Here is a 14,768-nt window from a genome sequence, read left to right as displayed (position 1 = left end):
CAAAGATCGACAGTTCACTTTTGGTCAATGGGTCTCAAATTATTCTTGAAGGTCCTTGAGGATATGTTTTATGTAAATTATGTATTCTATCGGTAAGAACTTTGAGACGTGATTTGATAATTGGTCACAGGCGACGATAGATCGTGATGTCTCGATGTGCGTACAAGATAATCATAGTGTGGACTCCAGGTGAGTGGGTCTTTTTCTTTCATAAGCAGATAATTGATAGTTCCACAAGCACTTCTAAAGTGATCTATGCTTGTTACCTACAATTAATCATTGCGAACTACGAATGGCTTGATCCCTGTTTAGGGTACGTCGTCAGTCTAGCAAGACGTTAAATGCATCCATATAATAAATGAGATTAAATGATCGAGACAATAGCCTTGTTTAGTGAATTGAGCAATGTGAGGGACATTGGTGGGAAGTGTGAGATTTGGCTTTATGATTTGATGATTAAATGTTGATCATAAATCAATGCGTGATGAATCAAGAAATTGAAGTAAGGAAAGGTAAGTAATGATAGTTAATTTAACTAGTGTCTAATTGGGCTTATTACTGATGATTACTCTCAAAAGTAAATAGTTTGGGAGTAGGGTGTTATTGATTGTACATGTTACGCCGTATTATATATTTTGAGAATATCATGAAATGTTTGGGTTTAGATTGCATCATGGCATATTCATATGGATATTACTTGAACCTAACTATTGTGAATGCTTTGAAGTGCTAAATGACACCACGGACGCCCAGATAAGCTTTAGGTGAGTACATGTTGATGATAGTGATGGCAGTGAGTATGATTGTGTTAAGATATATTATAGCTCATAAACCTGCACCCTGGTGTTAGTGCTCCCACTCGTGGCTAAGGCATAGTCCTTCATGTGATGTTCACCTCCCGCACCTTACGCTCACCTTGGATCCAAGGTAGGTGCACAGTCCTGTCGTACATACCACTTTAGGTGGTTCCGACTCATAGGTGACCCGCGATTATTCGCACAGTCTTCACGTGATCGTAGCATTTGAGTGTATTTATTTACATCCAACCTTGTCATACAGACCACTTTAGGTGGTTCTGACTCGTGTGCAGGTATATTTATTGAGCTATTGGCCATCATGATTGATGAGATATGTGATGAGATATAGATAAGTCATACATGTCACTATAGGTGACTCCGACTTATATGCTAGCCATGATTGATGAGATATAGATAAGTCGTACAGGTCACAAGAGGTGACTCCGACTTATATACTAGCTATGGTTGATGAGATATGGATATAGATAAGTCGTACAGGTCACAAGAGGTGACTCCGACTTATATGCTAGCCATGATTGATGAGATATGGATAAGTCGTACAGGTCACAAGAGGTGACTCCGACTTAAGTGCTAGCATTGATTGACGAGATATGGGTGCAGTCGTATAGGTCACATTAGATGACTCCGACTGATATATCATTTTGTATTGATTAAGTTCATTTGGCCTACTTATTAATGCATGGTGGAGTTGATGGACACGGCAAACCATGGTTTTGGCCATTTTTGAGTATGGTTTAGATATATGTATATATGTTGTATTGTCTTATGGAAAACGATACGGGTTTTACATTGAGGGGCATTACTTTTAGAGAGGTAATAACTTTGGGAAGTTTGGTTTTATTGCTCATTCACACTCTCTATTTGGTGCGCTCTAGGTTTTAGCTGCTGAGTTTGTATCGACAAGGATCTGTGGCGAATCTTAGTATTGATGGATACTCTTGAGGGTATGCTTCTTACCCACACTTTTGTACCTTACTTATGCTCTGACGTCATGTGTAAAATGGGTTCGTTCCTGCTCACAACGTACTCTGGTATTTAAAATTTTTAGGTTCAAATTATTCACATTTTTCTACACTCTATCACATTTTATGGCTTCGTCACCTTTCAGGTATCGGCCATCATAGCTCGATTCAGGGTCTAAGTGGACTTTTTGGGTCGGGGTGTGTCAATAATAATATAATAATATATAGTAATATACAATATATACATATGCACTATGGCTATTGCATTTTATAGTAAGTCTTTTAAGTAGTTTAAAAAATTAAAATCATCAAAATAACTTTTTTCTTAATGTGTCGAAACGGGTTACCCGCATGTCACTCTTGTGTAAACCTATTAAGAACCTGTTATTAACGGGTTATTATTGTGTGACCCAATTAGTTTTTTTGTTGACCCGAAACCTGTTATTTTCGTGTCGTTTCGTATCGTGTTAACGGGTCATGTCTAATTGGATGATTGATTTTGGATCTTGATTTTGAGATGGGATTTGTCACCCATGTACTATGTGTGCTAATAAATGTGTGGAAGTTAAGAATTAGAATAATAATTACACTTTTTCTCATACTCATTCTTAATAAGTAAACATCTAGTGCATTTGGTTGATGCGAAAATGAATTAAGACATGAGAAATCATTTTTTCTTTTCCATGATGAGTAAGTACATGGTGGGAAAATAATGTATCAAATGCTAGTAATAAACGTTTGTGAAAAGAGGAATCAAGGGTTGTTTTCTTTCTTCTTTTCACAATATTAATTAGTATTTATTATCTATACTACGTATAATTTTTTTTTTGGCTAGAAAAAGAGTATATCAAAGCAAAAAACCTCTTACACAACCAGATCGTCTAGCATCAAATGCTAAAGCTTGCAAAGCCTTCCTAGGAAGACACGATTCCTAAACATGCAAATTTTGAACATCCCTACCAATAGATGCAAGAGCATCAACAACAAAGAGCATCAGCAACAAAGTTGGCCTTCCTAAATATATGTAAAGGTTTATTAAAGTATTGTATGTCCTCGCAAGGAGGGAAAAGTGCGCCGCAAGGGTTTCATCTACATTTTCTTGTGGACGACGGAAACTGAGTTCGTAAGGGGCGGTGATTGGTTATCATAGTGTTAGGCCGGGATTGTGTATAGCGTCCAATATGGAGAAGATGAACCTAGAGGAGTTAAAGAAACAATTTGGGTTAATCCTTTCCTTATCAAACAAGGAGAAAACTGGGGTAAAAATTGAGCCAAGGGATGTGGAAGGGCATTGGTGGGCTTCCATTATAGTGTGATCGCAGAAGTGTTTACAGTAAAGGAAGCGAATGATCATGCTTTCATTGATCAGTTTACCCCCCTGTGGAGAGGAAAGGAAGAGGTTTAAATTAGGGCCTTAGGAGGTGCATGGTTTTTTGTGAGATTTGTTGGTAAGAAAGATATGCTTAAGGTTTTGGAGATAAATAAACCTTGGGTGTTTAGAGACGACATGGTGTTGGTGGTGGACGGTTCTCACAAGGGACGTGCGAGTGATGCTCTACTGTTCTTGGCGACTATTTGGGTCTAATTAAACAACGTTCTGCCACTTAGTATGATTGAAGTAGTAGTCAAGGCTATCAGTGTTGTGATTAGGAAGGTTTTAAAAGTGGACAAGGATGATGGACGGGATTGCATAGGGTAGTTTCTTAGAGTCAAAACTCTCATGTGATATTCGTGAACCATTGATGCGTGGAGGCTTGCCAGATTATTGTTTGATTTGTGGAAAATTGAGCCATGTAACTAGGGTTTGCAAGGAGTTGGTGCTGGGTGAAAATTCCACGGAACAAGAGGTTGAAAAGTTGTATGGGTTTAAGGGTTTAGATGTTGAATTTGATCTTTGGGGCAATCTAATTTTAACTTTTTCTCGCCGCTCATCAGTGCATGGTGGTGGAAATATGAGATTAATGTCGGGCCGCTGGGGAAGTGGACTTGGGGGTTATGGCAATATGTGGAGGAGTGAGCCTTCGAATAATGAGAGTTGGAGGCGGTCTTCAATGTTGGGGGAGTCGAGCAATGCTGATGGTGTGGGGTTCTAGTCTCCAGGTACTGAGACAGTACAAGAGAGAATTTGAAGAGGGAAAGAAGCTAAAGAGCAATGATGAAAGGAGCGAGAGTGGGCTTTTGATGCGAGACTCATTAAGCATGGATGAGTAGTAGACTTGGTAACCATTGGGGTGGTTTTGAATGACCATCTTGAGATGGGGATGAATTCTAACCATGAGGTTGTTTTTGACTTGAATGTTGTCGTAAATGGAGAAGAGGAAGAACCAGCGGGTGGGAGTGTTATTTTTCAGTCACAACCTGGCTTAGAAAGGGTTGCTCAGATGGAATAATTAGTTGTGAATGACGGAGTTATGACTCAAGACTTAGACCCTTTTGACTTGCTTCCACTGATTGATGCAGATGATAGGGGATGGAGAAAGAGATCGTTGACAACTCGTGTGAAGGAAGATATGGTTTTTGAGGAGGTTATGGACGGAGTAAGGAAAAGAGTTTATGCATTTGAGCATGCAACATAGACCATCGGGGAGGGGTCTCCGCGATCGCAATGAAGATTTTATGTTAGAACTGCCAAGGTATTTGGGAGGACTTGGTAGTTCATGATCTAGTAGAGCATAATAGGTTCCACTTCCCCTAGATGGTGGCGTTGATTGAAACAAAAAATCATAGTCACTGTTATAAGTATTTGAAGAGAAGACTGCATATGGTAGAGATGCATGCTGTTGAACCAAAAGGGAGTGTGGGGAGTTTGTGTTTAATGTGGAAGAAAGAAAATAACACTTTGCTTGTCAAATATAGTGAGTTTTTATTTATTTATTTATTATTGAGGTTTTGATTGCGGATGTGGAAAAGAAGTGCAACTGGAGGTTACTATTGTTTATGCTAATACAGATGATCGTAAAAGGGAAAAGCAATTGCAAATCTTGAAGGATCAATTGTCACTTGATGTACTTCCAGGTATAACACTTGTTTTCCTTGAACCTTCACCAGAGAGACCCCTTATCCCATTCATGAAGATGAAAGACCGAACCTTAAGATTGCACACTATTTACAAGTAATTCAATTTATGACAATTAAAAATTGTTGGTCCATGTCTCGAATTGATGGTCTCTCTGACTAACTCTGTAGAGCCCGAGCTCTCTTTGAGTTTGATCTGAAGTCTAGTTACGACCAGCTGAAGATCAAAAACGACAATGTTTCCAAGACTCAAGACTCGACATGGACATTATGAATTATTTGTGATGTCATGAGGGTTGACGAACGCTCCAATATCATTCATAAACATAACGGAGGGCATTCCGCCCATATCTCGACAGATTCGTGATAGGCTTATCGACGACATCCTTGTTTACTCCAACAACAAAGTCAAACTTTCTAAACATCGACAATCAGACCTGATCGATTTCAGAGAGAATCAACTTTACAATGAATTTAACAAGTGCCATTTCTGTTTAGATTAAGTTTCTATTGAGACACATAATCTTAACAGATGTCGTTCTTGTTATTCCCCAAAAGATTGCAGTTGTAGAAAATTGAAAATTATCACAAAGTGTTGTGAAATACAAGATGTCCTGGTCTTTTCAATTACTTTTGGTGGGTTGTTAACGATTTTTTGGCTATGGTGTTTTTCCTCACAAGTTGACCAAGGAGAGTCAATTTAGTTTGAGACGCTGAATGTGAATAAGTTTCTAACCCGGTCGTACAAACTTAGTAGCTGACACCTTCGCTAGAAGAACCTTTTAGATGACTAAATACCCTTTAACCTATCATATCCCATTTCAATTAGAACTCATGAGTACTGATGTGACATTACTTACAAATCATCAAGATACCTCCTTAACTAATTTCCAAGTTCAACTTGTATATTTTTTACTTGAGATGAAAATGGAGTCAGTAAGTAAAAATCTGATATTTCAACAGGTCAAAGCAGAAAGAAAGAAATTGTTCGAGTTGTTGCAGTCACTTTTTGTACGAGACACCTTGTACACGTGAATACTATAATGATGTTTCAGTGATTGTCGACTGACTCACTAAGTCAGCGCATCTTCTGCCGGTCCACGAAGACTTCCCTCTAGACCACTTGGTAGAATCCCTCATTTTAGAGTTTGTCAGATTCTCTATTATCCCGGTCAGCATCAATTCTGACCGTGATCCCAATTACATTTCTAAGTATTGGAAGGCATTCCTGTCAACCTTGGGTGCTCGTCTACCCTGCATCATCGCGTGTCATTCTTAGACGGATATACAATTTGAGAGAACTGACCAAATACATAGGATGCTAAGATCTGCATTTCTTCAATACTTTGATGAACACCCTACTAATCGAGTCTTTACAGTTGGTGATTAGATATCTCTAAAACTATCACGGTAACAAGACGTTGTGAACATTAATATGGAGGAAAGTCTAAGTTCCTGCCTATCAAATTGAATTAAAATACCAGACGAGTCAAAGAGGTTATGCACCGACTCGACTGATCGCCACACAAGTGGCGTTCAAAATGCACATCGCCTTATTTTCTTGCATTATGGGAGTGTTTTCTCGCGGGTGGCATGTCCACCCCCATTTTCTGTTTGAATTGTTCAGTTCGTTTAGTTCTTGCTTAGTCCTTCTTGGTGGTTATAACCCTTTAATGGTGTATGTGTTTTTGTTGCTTATGTAATATTCTGTTAACTTTAACCCTTGACTGTCAAAGTTGTCTGGTGTTGATTTTTCTTTCGAAAATTTCCCCAGACCCCTTCTCAGGTATTCCAACATACTAGTTCCATTTTCGCACTCCGTTTTTATAAATTCAAATGTTTTAATTGAGTTTTACTAATGAGTCTATATTATGTTTAGTTGAGATTACTATTGTGACCCTGCCTTTTCTAGATAGAACGGCTACGACCTCGCAAGTAACTGTGAGTGGGTGTTTTCATTTTTATGTATATATATGTATATGTGGTTTTCCCCGACGACTGCTTTAATGTACTATGATGTGACATGCCATGTTTAGCTTTACAAATAGACATTTTGTACATTTTATGTTTATAATATTATTTGTGAGTATTAAACTTGTGGCATGACATCCTTGCATATTATCTGCTCATTATTACATATTTGCACAATGTCTCTTAGTTATTTGTATTGTCCTGGCCAAGGACCAGCTTCACGTGTATGTTCACATGCACTTTTTGTGTTCGCTTTGGATCCAAAGTCGCCAGCTTGTCCCAAGGTTAGATGTTTAGATTCGTATGTGATGCGCTTAGCGCCAACTTCAGGTGATGTAGTACTAGAATATAAACAACTCTCACTAGTTTCTCTCCTCTCTAGCCTGGCTCACTGGTATTTTTTTGTTGCATCTCTCTTCTTTCTTTCCCTTTTTTGTATCTCTTCCTTCTTTTCTCTCTTCCTTTCCTCCGTATGTTTCTCACCTCACTGCTTTCTTGTATTCTTCAATCTTTTATAAGCAAAAGTCAAGACTTAACAAACGTATCACATGAGTTATTTTAATATATTAATGGGAACCAAAGCCATCAAGTGAATAGTAAACATTAATTATCTTCCAAAATCTTCATCCATACTACCTTTTCAGTGGGCATTCACACTGCTTTTATAACAAAAATCAAATTGTGCATGGGTGGGGATATATGGTGCATGTTACATGATTCTTAGGTTGGTATGTTGTTGTCTTGGTGAGTGAAAGAGTAAGTGTTTGAATAAAATTTCATTTTTGCTTCAATTATAACTTAAAAGAAATCAATGTAGGGCTCCCTTGTAGTACACGTCATATTTGTTGAATATTTGAATCCACTTGAGATTCTCTTCATCTTCCTTGTTCATGAAGTCTTTATATGCAATGTACCAGCCTTATGTAACTGTTGATCCTAAAAACTACCTAACTTATGTGGTGTGCAGGCGGAGTAATTAATAAGCTAACTACATCATTCAGTTGAATGCAGGGCCTGCCAACTTGTCGATCGAGCTCGACCGGGGAGTAAAATGAATGTTGATGTGGCATTGGGCACGCTACTGACTTCTTGATCTCTCGGCTACGACCGAGGAAGGAACACGTCTCGGCCTTTGGGTTCTAGACGCCTAAAGATAAAGCTGCTAGTTTTGCGAAGTTCAATATCAAATTCGGCTTTCAGTGTAGTAACCTGGTAACACCTCACTTCGCCAAGAAGGCTAATGAGATGACCTCTTCCAATAAGGACTTGGAAATCCTTGTTGATCGAGACTTGGATAAATAACCAATCGATCTCGAAGCAGTGCTGTTTATCCAAACTGAAGGTGCTCCTCCTCGGCTGGTTCTACGGCTGTAGTGCTATTTATCCAAACTGATGATGAAGATGTTTTCGGTTGCCTCCACGGTGCTATTTATCCAAACTGAAAGTGTGTGGGCGGGAAAAAGAAAAAAAAAAAAGAATCTCAAGGTCTTTGAGAAGTTGTTTGCACAGCGCAGTTGTGTGTTAGTTTGGAGGGGCTCTTGCACGTTGCACAACACCTCATATTTATAGTAGTGAAGTATTTACTAGCTAACCCGTGCAATTCCGACCCAAAGCAGATCACTCATCTGAGATTGCTATCACAGAAGCCTTTGTCATCATCTTGATATCCTAGAATAGTTGGCAACTGCATTTTCCTTGCATCCAGACCAGATACACTAGTCTCCTGATAAGGCTCATATTTAGAATTGTTGCCAACTTCAAATTCCTAGCACCACGCGCCATATCTTATAACCCATTCACCAGATCATCTACGATTCTACATGCATGAATTGCATGGAAAATGGTCTCCTAATTCCCTACGTACATGTATGAATCCAGTCCTTTTACCTCCAAACCCACGTGCACCACTTGGAATGTGTGCAGCATCAGGATTACTTTGTTTATCAAATCGCACTTGTAGCTTTATCCCATACTGATGATGATCAACAAATCCCTCTATTATCCAAAATACAACCTGCATGCATGGTTTTCGGCTATGGAATACGAATTCAGTCCATATCCTCCTTTATCCCATACCAATTGGATCGACTAATAATTAATTTTAATAGAATCCCATGCACAAGTCAACTCTGTAAACGTCAAAGATATTTCTAAAGTAATTACTATAACAGTAATTACAATTTACAACAAAGTTTCCTTCATCTTCGGAGTCATCCAACGGCTTCAATACAACGGACTGATAATGTAAAATCGGATCCAAACAATAACGGATAAAACGAGTGTTAGTGGATGATGAACAAGCCGTCATCAAAAGCACAACCTAGAGGCGGTGTCTCCGACGACATCTCGTTGGGTAAGTCCTCCAAATTTCGAAAGAAGAAGCACTTTTTCAAGGTCATGAATTCAGCTGTTTGCAACAAGTTCTCGATCGGACGTTCATCCTCATCTTCTTCACAAAATCATCGTACGTTTGATTAATGTGGTTCCATCGATAGATTTCCTCCACGCTTTTCAGCCCTTCGCTTTCTACATTGTAATCTCTAAACGAACCGGCCAAATGAATTTAATAATTTCAATTGGGATAGTCATCCTTGCCTCCAAAACTTGAAGCAATGTATGATTTAATGAAAACAAAAGAAACAGCAGCATATAATTAGTTCAGAAATTTGGTAAGGCATGCCAGCGTTGGTATATTAGATTGAAGAAAAAGGATGACTGGATGCACCAAATGAGTAAAATTTAGCCCCTTTCGGATTTTATTATTATATCCAAGTTCTTGAACTACTTTTCCGCACTTTCTCGGATGCGAGATCAACGTCCTAGTTTGCAACCCTCTAAATTAAACATGTGCCTAACACAACCATTCAAATGGTCACTAATATACTGATTGTAGTAAGTTAAACGGCCTATGGGACGGATTGTTAATGTTAGGCACTTTTAGGCCCATTTAACTGTACAGACCTAAAAAGAAGTCACGAGAAGCCCTAAAAAGATCAAGAAGCCCAAAGCCTAAGAGGAGCGCTCCCGAGTGCTGAAGCCAATTTCCTGTAAGCTCAACTCGACCAGGACATATGAAGAGTTTCCGACGGGCAGGAGGCACATGAGTAGACTGACAGCTGTATTGGAAACTTTTCCAACTTGGGGCAGAGACCTAAGATGAAATGTAAAGATAGTCGGAACGACACTCATACAGGCAGGGTTGGATAACCAAGGGCGAGCGGGACGCTCGACATGCATTATTTTGACATAATGCACCATTTTGGCTTTACACGGCATTTCATTGGCAGCCTAGTCTATATAGGTGACATATTAAATGCCAAGTTAGGGAGACCTAAGGCTGGGAGGTTCATTGAGGGCCTATATAAAAGGGTGAGGACCATCTGTATAGAGGTCTGATGAAAAAAAGAGTTCATGTATTAGCCAAGTTCTATTTTAGTCTTGTAATCAATTAAATCCAAGTAAAACAGTGGAAGTAGCCCAATTTTAAGCGGTGAACCACTTACACTTTTGTGTTCATTTCATTTCAGCCCATACCCCAAACCCACCAAGGGTTCAATATTTTAATTTATTAACCTGCAAATTTTGAGCGTTAACATAGGTGACGGTAATAGCTCAACGGAGGATCCTCTCCGAATCTTCTTTTTGAGGATCCTAAGAATCCTCACATCCTATCCGTTCACTATACATTGTGCGGCCGACTTTCGTTAGGTACTATTTCTATTTAATTTTAATAAAAAAATTCAAAATGATTTCTAACCGTACGAAGTATCCCTAAGAAGATCCGGATGGGATCTAAATCCTAGCTCAACATCTATTGCACGGATGACGTCATTCAAACTATATCTTAGGTCCTTTTAGCCCTGGTTTGGCATTGAGGTGATTTTAAAAAAGTGGGTATGAAAGAAAGTTGGGAAGGTATTTGGTGTTTGGTAAACTCTCAAAATCAACTTTATTTCAAAGTTTTGGATGAAAATAAGCCCAAAACATGAAGCTGCAAATAGCAGCTTCCAAAACCTAGCTTATTTTTAAAAACACGAGTGAACACTAATCTTTGATGAATTTTTCAATAACCCAAAATTGCCCTCCTTTCCTCACACTTTCAGCTCTCGCAAAACCTGAACCAGAAAACTTCAATCCCATATCTCTCTCGTTCTCCCAGGTTTCTCCGGCTCAGTGTAGATTCAGAGTTACCCAGAGTTGAGATTTGGCGATTGATGAAGATTCAATCTCAAGTTCGCTGGAAAAATGACCAAGAAGGTCACCAGATTTCTGGGCATGAACACAGAGGGTATTTGGGGTTAAATCCCAAGAATTTCATGCGAAAATTCGATATGCAGGATACAAAAGTTGTACCTGAAATTAAATAAAGGTTGAATTGAGTTTGAAGCACCTCAATTTCGTCGAGCCTCAGGTCAACTCGTCAAAGAGATTTTCACCAAGAGGGAAGGGTTGGCTTTCTTCATTTTTGAGTACTTGATCTTCACATGCAACGCCACCATTCAAATCCATAGGTCAAACTACACCTAAAACAAGGAATATTGGTATGGATTTCACTCGAAAATTGGTGTTGGTGTGGGTGATTCTCTCGGTAATTAGAGAGAGTGAGAGTATCATAGAGAGAGAGTTAGAGAGAAAGGAGAGTCTCACGGGAAAAAGGGAAGAAAGAGAGAAGAAGAGGGAGACCAAATAAAAGGAGTGGGCCCCCCAAGGCATGTTAAATAAGACCAAACCCTTTTTGATCATTTTACACAATCACAGCTGTTTTACATAAAAGTTTGCCAAACACTATAATACTGCTCTTTTTTTTTTTCCAAAATCACTTTTACAAAAAAGTTTACCAAACACTCTGTCGCTTTATTTCACAGCGGCTTATTCTCACAACATAGCAGAAGTATTTTTTTTTTTTCAAAGCACAACAATACCAACCAGCCCTTGCTCAATCCATTTGTTACTTCTTTTGCTTACAAATCATATATAAATAGCGTTATTACATTGCATGAAAATCGGAGATTACTCTGTTTATAAGATGGTAAAACACGAAAATCTGCTATAGTACGGTGTAACCCAACCCTATGTTGTCTAATTATAAAATGAAGAGGTAAAAATCATATATGATTAGCAAGTTAGCAACTTAACATAATATACTCAAATAGTCTGTCTTAATCATAATATATAATTTTCTATGTATACTTCATGAGGGGGACCAAACTATAAAATCAGCGACAATAAAATTAACTTAACAAACGGAATCAACATATAAAAGGTTTCAATCAAATTAACGGAGTCCATAAACCTGTCATCAGTTAATTAGAGATTACCGTACCTCGGTTTCAATCACGTGAAAAAGAGAGATAAAAAGTCAATACATCGTAACGTGATTAGGGTTTATTTTTTCATCAACACAAAGATCTGGTGCATTAGTGCAAGGCATGTTAGGCCCATTGGATCAAATCCCGAAAGCTGCATTCAGTTCATTGTAAGGCCTCGTCCCCAAACCATACGACCAAATGAAAACACAATCCCACCAAAGTCGTAGTCATTAGTCATACACCAACAAACACCGTATCAATAATTAGGTTTAAAGTTCTTGGTCCAAACGCACCTTAAAAGAAGTAACGCCGTGAAATTAGATAGTGTACTTCAAAGGGCAGCATGAGAATTGGGTTCTGAGGGTCCAAAATGCTGGAGGTATGCATCAGCCAACATGTGACCCAACTGAACCTGGGATTTGGTGGTGAGGTGCAGATGATCATCTTCGAGCTCCAATCCCTTGGCATCCACGCACACGACGTTTGGGATTTCCATTCCCAATTGGGCCTCCCTCACTTTCTCTATATACTTGTTGTCCCCGGGCACAATAGCTACCTGTAAACAAAGTATTAATAGCATTTTTAACCGAAACAATCGAGATCCTAAAAAATCAAAAACGTATCAATAGCAATATAAAAGAAAGAAATTTTAAATTTGATCAAATTATGCCACTTAGTGTTACGGTCTAGTGGTATTCCTCTTCACTGGTTAGTAAGAAGTCTTAGGTTCGATTCTCGCCGCCAAAGGCGAATTTGAACCGCATTATTGCTAACTCATTGTGAGGCTAAACCCAACCCCTCCCCTTAGTTTAGATAATGGTAATTGTTCAAAAAAAAAAAATTATGTAATTGATCAAATTATGTTTTGAGGTTTCAGTTTTCGCAATTTCAGAGTTGTAATTGACTACTTGTTCCAATTCAAGGAAAATAGCTTAATTACAACAAAATTACCATGTGAGTTTGTAGCATATTCAAATGAGACGTCAAATGATGAACACCAAATTTCAATTGGATGATCTCCGTGGCAGTTTAACATCATGTTAAATTTCAATTTGATGATCTCCCAGATGCCATTTTTCACGGTTACGCGTCCACTTGACAATTTGAAGCATCGGTTGAAGATGCTCATGTGCTAATTTCGTTGTAATTATGCACAAAATCAAAACTATTGCGTTTGAATTGCAATGGTTAGTAACTAAATTATATGCTTATAAAATGGCCATGAATGCAAAGACTGAAGAATAATTTACAAGCTCACCAACCTGGATAATTGGAAGCCAAGGCAAATCAAGATCCTGGCGCACATTCTCAATTAGCTTCACCATGTTCCCCTGGTACGCATCCGCATCATGCTGCGTCGACGTGTCACTCTCCCCTTGGTACCACAACAACCCCTTCATCTCACCCCCGCCTTTCACGCTCTCCCTCGCCCGCTTCACCATACTCTCGTACAAGTGCTCCCCACGCGCCCACTCCTTGATCGCCGTCCCGCCCACCGCGCACGGCACGAGCCCCACCTCCCCCGCACACTCCCTCACCTTGTTCGCGAACGCCATCCCCGGGCCCACGCCGCAAACCTTCTTGGCGTCAATGTCGGCGTGTAGCGGCTCACGCGCGGGCACCCACCGGAGATGTGCGTCGAGGCGGTGGATGGAAGGGTGGGGCTGGCACTCCGACGGAACGACGCCGTCCCATCGCTGGCGATTGTGGTGGTGGTGGTCCCTGAAGACGCCGCCGCGGCCGGCCATGTTGCTCTGGCCGGATAAGATGAAGATCTGTTTGGCGTCGGGGGTTAGGGAGTCCATCCTGGCTGGGTCGGTGTTTGGTTCGTTGTAATCTGAGGGCAGATGAGCCGTATTTGTCTTGGCGTTGGTCCAAAATGTCAAGGCAGTAATCAAAGGGGTTTATCTATGAATTAAAAAAAAAAAAAAAAAAAAACTAATAAAAAGGGTTTGGAAATAGAAAAACTAATGAAAAATACTTGAAAACTTTGAGTTTTAACGATAAGGACAAAATAAAGAATAAAGTGAATAGTACCATGATTGACTTTTTAGTGTAAAAATGTAGTTTTTCGTTAAAATGAACAGTATCGCGGATTTTTCGTTAAAACTCCCTTAAAAAAAACACAAAAGAAAACATCTAATTGAATACTTGGTAGTTTCGACAAGCAGGAACATTGTACAAGTATTTAAACTACATATTACGTATTAATAGAAGGGTTTTTATCACAAATGGTTCTTAAGATTGATCAAACTCATCATTTTGGTCTTTTACTTTCAAAATCAATCAATGTTGTCCCTAACATTCACTATCACACATCAATTTGGTCCTTCCATTTAGATTCCGTCAATTATTCTATTAGTTTTGTATGTGAGACAAACAAATCCAATAAAATGGTGACACGTGGATTACACAAAAGAATGATTTTTATCACAAATGATCACCGACATTGATCAAACTCCTCATTCTGGTCCTTGAGTTTCAAAAATTGATAAATTTGGTTCTTGACTTTCACTATCGCACATCAATTGAGTCATTCCATTAAAATTTCGTCAATATTTTTTGTTAGTATGCTGATGTGATCTCACCAATCCAATCATATGGCATTAAGTGGATTAATTATAAGAAACTATTTTTTTAGAGTGACGTATTCCACGCTAGCATTTCTCTTCCATCCCACAATTCCAATTGGG

The 14,768-nt window shown here is 39.0% G+C and overlaps 1 protein-coding gene across 2 annotated transcripts; it reads right to left on the bottom strand.

Annotated features, from left to right (window-relative positions):
* Positions 1 to 12,015: 12,015 nt before the first annotated feature.
* Positions 12,016 to 13,974, bottom strand: LOC148693559 (putative carbohydrate esterase At4g34215). 2 transcript variants are annotated; one of them, XM_088678801.1, is made up of 3 exons: positions 13,338 to 13,974; positions 13,027 to 13,207; positions 12,016 to 12,631 (listed from the first exon to the last, which is right to left on the bottom strand). In XM_088678801.1, exons 1-3 carry the CDS (start codon positions 13,878 to 13,880, stop codon positions 12,516 to 12,518), a joined length of 840 nt encoding a protein of 279 aa, XP_088534927.1. In that variant the 5' UTR covers positions 13,881 to 13,974; the 3' UTR covers positions 12,016 to 12,515. The 2 variants fall into 2 exon arrangements, with proteins under 2 accessions (XP_088534927.1, XP_088534928.1); XM_088678802.1 differs by lacking the exon at positions 13,027 to 13,207 and having other exon boundaries at positions 13,338 to 13,971.
* Between the last annotated feature and the right edge of the window lie 794 nt (positions 13,975 to 14,768).

This window comes from Pyrus communis, chromosome 10 (assembly GCF_041283825.1).
Source record: "Pyrus communis isolate YQ-2024b chromosome 10, ASM4128382v1, whole genome shotgun sequence".
NCBI classification, from domain to species: domain Eukaryota; kingdom Viridiplantae; phylum Streptophyta; class Magnoliopsida; order Rosales; family Rosaceae; genus Pyrus; species Pyrus communis.
Note: the sequence above shows the minus strand (reverse complement) of the source record. Positions and strands in the feature narration are given on the sequence as shown.